Source organism: Eimeria acervulina, genomic scaffold (genome assembly GCF_000499425.1).
Source record: "Eimeria acervulina Houghton genomic scaffold, Eah_scaff1330, whole genome shotgun sequence".
Taxonomy (NCBI): domain Eukaryota; phylum Apicomplexa; class Conoidasida; order Eucoccidiorida; family Eimeriidae; genus Eimeria; species Eimeria acervulina.
Window position 1 is genome coordinate 1,967 of NW_013550279.1, and position 6,142 is coordinate 8,108.

Consider the following 6,142-nt stretch of genomic DNA (forward strand, 5'->3'; position numbering starts at 1 on the left):
ATATATGTTTTGTGTTTGTAGGAGTTTTTGGTTTTGCGGGCATTTGCACGTATTTTTTCCGGCTTTAGTTCGCCACGAAGACGGAAGAGAAACGCGATTTATTGCATTAGATAAAGTTTTGCCCAAACGTAGTTGTTTACAAGTAGTTGATATACACCCCAGCGCTCCTGCAAAGTATTTGAAGAACCCCTCAAGCTCTACAAACATAAATATTAATCTTACAATTGAGTAAGAAGTCATTTCTATACTGTAGATTGCGTTGTTTGTTTTGTTCGTTTGTTTATTATCTTTTTTTTTATATTTTAAATTATATATTTAGATTACTAAGTTGTTCGTTTTCTTCGTTTGTTGATTCTCTTTTGCTTTTTAATTTTCATAGTGATATGCCGTTTGTTTTATTTGTTTGTTTATTCTCTTTTGTTTGCACTTGTTTTTCTTCTGTTTATTTGTCTGTTCATCTTCTTTTTCTTCTTTTTCTCTTTCTTTTTTTCTTTTTATTTTTCAGGTTTGATGTTGAGTGGCTGGCAATACTCCGAGCAAATCGAAGACAAATTCCAACTCAGCGATTTGCATGCAACGCAACTGCGATGTCTGTCTTTTACATTTTTAGATAATTTCTTTTTCTTTTTGTTTTTCTTTTACTCTTTTTTTTAAATGCCGCTGGCTTCTTCTTGTTGTTCTTTTTTTTCTTTTTCTTTTTCTTGTTTTTATTCTTCTTCTTGTCTTTCTTTTTGTATATTATTATTTTTCTTGCTCTTCTTATTCTTATTCTTATTCTTTTTCTTCTTTTTCTTGTTTTTCTTTTTGTTTCTTTTCTTGTGTTTCCTTTCCTTTCCTTTTTCTTCATGTTTTTTGTCTTCTTCTTGCTCTTCTTTTTCTTATTCTTATTCTTTTTCTTTTTCTTCTTTGTCTTATTCTCGTTCTTCTTATTGTATATTATTATTATTATTCCTATTCTTCGTTTTGTTGTTCTTCTTGTTTTTCTTGTTCTTCTTCTGTTTCTCTTTCTTTTTCTTCGTTTTCTTATTTTGTTTTGCTTTAATGAAGACAAATGAAGACTAAGCAAAACGCAAAGAGCCTCTCTCAGTGTACATGATTAAAAATTGTTTGTTTATTGCATTCAGGTGGCGTTGTTTGTTTATTCATTTAGATTTTGTTTTTTGTGTTTCGTTGTTTACTTGTACAGATCTCCAACAGAAGAAGATAAAGAATATATACGTCGAAGCCTCCTCGAGATAAATAATAACACAAGAGAAAAGAAAGAAGAAAGTAAAACAGAGACAATAAATCAAACAACAATAAAAGAAGAGAAAGACATCCATACAGAAACTATGCAGCAAACATCAAGAGAGATAGAGAAGGAGAGAGAAGAAGAAATAGAAAAAGAAAAACATAAATACAACCAAACAACAGAAGATGATGATATTAATAAATTAAATTTATTACCTTGGCCTCATTGGAGTAATCCGCCTTTCTATAATCTTCAACAACAGAGAAAACAAATTCTAAAAATAATCGGCATGCAAGACGCAGACATATTCGATGATACCCGTAAGACCCTAAACCCTAAACCCTAAACCCTAAGGCCTACATAGGTAAACAACTATCAACACCTTGATCTCCTTCTTAAACCCTAAATATTTTATGCATGGTGAATAATAGATGCGGTGAGGTGTGCAGCGTCAAACCCTAAACCCTAATCTTAACCCCCCAAACCCTAAACCCTAAACCCTCAGGGACGGCGGGGGCTTTCGGCCTCAATTGTATTTATATTTGTGTTTGTGCTTGCGAGCAGAAGAAGAAGGAAGTGAAAGATATTCGCATGTTAAAAGCGAAGAAGATAAACAAAAAAACAAACAAATAAACATAATAACAGTGCAAACACAAACAAATACAACTCTTTTAAGGCGGCCACAGGAAGAGATCTCCTTAACTCTAGACGATATATAAACAGCAAATAAAAAGAGAAAGCGAATAAACAATAAATCAAACAATTCAATTAGTCTAATGCAGATGTTTAAACAACAAACCGGCTTCATCCATCTAAACAAATAAAATATGTCTTCTTGCGTTTATATGCATACACCCACATGCATCTGCAGCATCTACAACAAACTACGATGCATTCATTCTATTAATATTGCTTAGCTATATAGCTAGCTAACTAGCTACGTATGCGCCTGGTTGCCTAGCTAGCTAGCTGGCTAGCTAGCCAGATACTTAGTATGTACCTGGGTTCCTAGATAGCTAGCTAGCTAGCTAGTCAAGTAGGTAGCTACTTCTCTAGCTAGCTACGACTGTACGTGTCTGCATAGCTAGCTGGTTAGCTATGTAGCTACGAATGTACGCAGTTGCCTAGCTAGCTACGCATAGCTAGCTAGCTAGCTAGCTAGCTACGCCTGAACCTGACCGCCCAGCGAGGTGTACGCCACTGAATTATGCGTGAGCGGCACTGCCGTTTGAAATAAATGTGCAGACGAAGTGAAGCAAAATAGACTAAGCGTCATGATACTGAGGTGTATGTACACCTTGGGGTGTACATACACCTGAAAACCATCAGCAACGCCCCTACGCCGCTACCGCCAACGCAGCTGCGGTGTCTCACCACCTCTACCCCTCATTCCAGCTAGCTGCTCGCACAACTAGCTAGCCAGCTAGCTAGCTAGCTAGCTAGCTAGTTGGCGTTGGGAGTAGGCACGTGGCTGTCACGTTGGCTAGCTAGCTACCTTCCTACCTCCCCACCTAGCTAGCTAGCTAGCTAGCTAGCTAGGGAGATAGAGACCTAGCTGGCTAGCTAGATAGGTCTCTAGCTAGCTAGAGAGGTAGGTAGCTAGCTGTAGGCGTGTTTGTTTGTTTGTTTGTTTGTTAGAGTTTATTAAATGAAACAATCTGTGCAGATTGAACAAGCCCCGAGAGCTCTTCATAGTCTTGATCGTCTTCGCCTCTTTGAAGAATTTCTTCTCTCTTTTGTTTGTCTTCTTCGTTCATTCCTATTTCTTCAATTCTATCTAAAACTTCTTGTGTATCGACTAAATCATCCAGTATCACGCACTGCACCTGAAAAGCAACCAATGCACAGCCCTACTCAGGTGTATATGCACCTCTTATCTTCACAACTTAACTGTATACGCAGCTCTACTGTAGACGCATAAGGTGTATATAGGCTGCTTGCTATACTGTTCAGGCATGGGGTGTATATGCAGCTCTCGGGTGTATACGCAGCTCATACAGCTGGGTATACACCCGAATACATATTAATAAATTAAAAAAAACAAAACAACTCAATGAACAATCAAAGACAGACAAAAAAACAACAACAGCAGCAGCAATAAAGAAATAGAGACAAACAACAGCAGCAGCAGCGGCAGCTTAGCAGCAGCAAAGAGAGACAAGCACAGCAGCAGCAAAAAGAGAGAAACACAAGACAGCAGCAGTACCACCACCACAAGCAGCAGCAGCAGCAGCAGCAGCAGCAACCTCAGCAGCAACAACCGCATCAGCAGCAGCCTGAGCAGCAGCAGCCACACCAGCAGCAGCCAAAGCAGCACCAGCACCCACAGCAGCTGCAGCACCCACAGCAGCAGCAGCACAAGCCACAGCAGCAGCAGCACAAGCCACAGCAGCAGCAGCAGCAGAGATACGAACCTGTAGTTTGTATAGGCCGAAAGCAATGGGCACCTTTTTGATATTTTCACCCCACGAGACTCCGTTCATATTAATTTTTTTAATTTCTACAGCAATTTCATCTAAGTTTGTCTCAGAGCTGTTGGGTTTAACCTCAATAACAAGCATAGATTTGTTTACTACTTCAGCCTTCTTCTTTTTCTGCTTTTCTTCATCTTTCTTCTTTGCTGCCAGCTTCTTCAGCTCCTCGCCATCATCATCATCTCCTTTAGACAAAATCAAACATACAGAGTTGTTTAAACCCTATAATATAATATATAAATAATATAATTGAATATTAAATAATAATCACAGGATGAAGAAAAAGAAGACAGAGAAAATCAAATACACACAGCCCCTCAAGAGCTATATATAATATATATAAAATATATATAATATATATATATATATATACATATTATATATATATATATATATTACATAATATATATTATTTTGGAGGTGTTGCTGTTTGTGCTGGTAATTGATTTCTTCGCTTGACTCTTATTTAAGAAACAACAAAAGAACAAGTATACTTCAGGTGCACATACACCGCAGACAAACATACACCTCACAAATATACATGTAATATCCTCTTCATTCATTCAACTGCACGCCTCTGTCTCTCTCTCTCTCTCTGTGTTCTTCTATTTGTCTGTCTGTCTCTGACTCTGTGTGTCTGTGTTGAATATGCTTCAATTGAATGTACAATACAACATAAGAAATAAACATAAGCCGAAGAAAGCAGAAAATAAATATATCTCAGGTGTACGTACACCTCAGCATAATATTGAAGTGTATATATACACCGTTAGAGTTTAATATCTTACCGAAGAGATCAATATCTTCTTCTTCTTGTACTTGTTTTTGTTTATTTCCATCTAAAGAATAAACATAATATCTGCAAGCAACAGATAATTCGCAACACGCCGGGGCATCTATCATCATCTTCGTTGTGAAAATTAAGGTGTATATACACCTGAGGGGTTGAAGGTTTTGTTTAATTTCGAAGTAAAAATAGAAATTGTTTATTTAAATATATATAAATATATATATTTTTATTTTTGTTTCTTCATATTTCATAGTTTTTAAAGAGAAGCGAGACAAACAATTTTTTTGCTGTGGGTATGCTGCTGCTGCTGCATGCAATAAAAAGCCCCAAAGGATTTCAATATCTTTAGCTTTATTATTTTTGTTTATTTTCATTAATTTCATTCATTTTATTCGTTTTATTCGCTCAAAACTAAATATATTCACTCTAAATAAACCTCTAAACAATAGAAGGCAAGCAAGTACCCGCTGCGCTTGCCCTTCTCCTAAACCCTAAACCCTAAACCCTAAACCCTAAACCCTAAGGCGTAATTCATAAAACCCTAAATCATCAGTTGACTTCGTCTGTTGCAGCAGCAGCAGGAGATCTTTTTTCAACCCCTAAAAATTGTTCATTGCTTAGGGTTTAGGGTTTGTTGTTGATTAGGGTTTAGGGTTTGAGGGTTTTTAGGGTTTAGGGTTTAGGGTTTAGGAAATGGCGCGGAAAAAGAGTAAGAAGCATTTATTATCTGCTTCTGCTGCTCTTCATAGCGAAGCCAATGATAAACAAAACAATAAAACAGATCTCTTAGGGGACTCTGAAGAAGAAGAAGAAGCAGACGGAAGGAGACAGACAAATAAACAAAACAACTCAGATTTAACAATTACTATAAATAAAAAATATGCACAAAAATATGAAGAGCGTAAAAAGAGAGAGCTCCTCGCTAAACACAAAGAAGAATTAGAAGAACTCAGCGGTAAAAACCCTCTAAACCCTAAACCCTAAACCCTAAACCCTAAACCCTCGTTTCGGGTGTCTGCGCATCCAGGTGTATATACACTTTTTGACGAGAAAACATTGAAAAAAAATTTTATAATATTTAAATAATGCATTTGATAATAAAATGAAGTAAATATATCTGCATGCATTTTAAATTATTATTTGTTTTATTTATATTTTTTTACAGAGGATTCAAGCTCTGCTGAAGAAGATGAAGAGGGTTCGTTGCTAACAGCCAAAGTAGAGAAAAAGTTTTTTAAAGTTTTATCTCTAATTAAATCAAAGCACCCAAATATATATAACCCAAATAAAACATTTTTCAAGGATAAAGACTTTGAAGAGGATGAAGAAGAAAAAACAGAAAAAAAAGAAGTAATACAACAAAAGCTGCATATACAGCCCATGATATAATATATATTATAATAATTTATGTATATTATATATTATATATTATAGTAATTTATGTATATTATATGTTATATATTGTATATTATATATTATATACTGTATAGTATGTATTATATATTATATATTATATATTGTACATTATATATATTATATATTGTATATTTTATATATTAAATATATTTTATATTATATATTATATATTGTATGTATAGAATATATTACATATTATATATTATATATTATATGTATAAAATATATTAC

The 6,142-nt window shown here is 35.1% G+C and overlaps 2 protein-coding genes across 2 annotated transcripts in view; one reads left to right on the top strand and one right to left on the bottom strand.

Moving 5' to 3' along the window:
* EAH_00058560 (serine/threonine protein phosphatase, putative) overlaps positions 1-232 on the top strand; it is a gene marked incomplete at both ends in the record, with an annotated part of 2,042 nt that extends 1,810 nt beyond the window's left edge. Inside the window, one exon of the mRNA XM_013397272.1 lies at positions 22-232. Within this exon, the coding sequence (XP_013252726.1) occupies positions 22-232 (211 nt within the window). The remainder of the gene's footprint in view (positions 1-21) is intronic.
* Positions 233-2,865: 2,633 nt separating this feature from the next.
* Positions 2,866-4,611, bottom strand: EAH_00058570 (elongation factor 1, putative; the record flags this gene model as incomplete). The annotated part of the gene is made up of 3 exons (XM_013397273.1): positions 2,866-3,057; positions 3,646-3,890; positions 4,494-4,611. The coding sequence occupies 3 exons, from the start codon at positions 4,609-4,611 to the stop codon at positions 2,866-2,868; spliced, it is 555 nt and encodes a 184-aa protein (XP_013252727.1).
* Between the last annotated feature and the right edge of the window lie 1,531 nt (positions 4,612-6,142).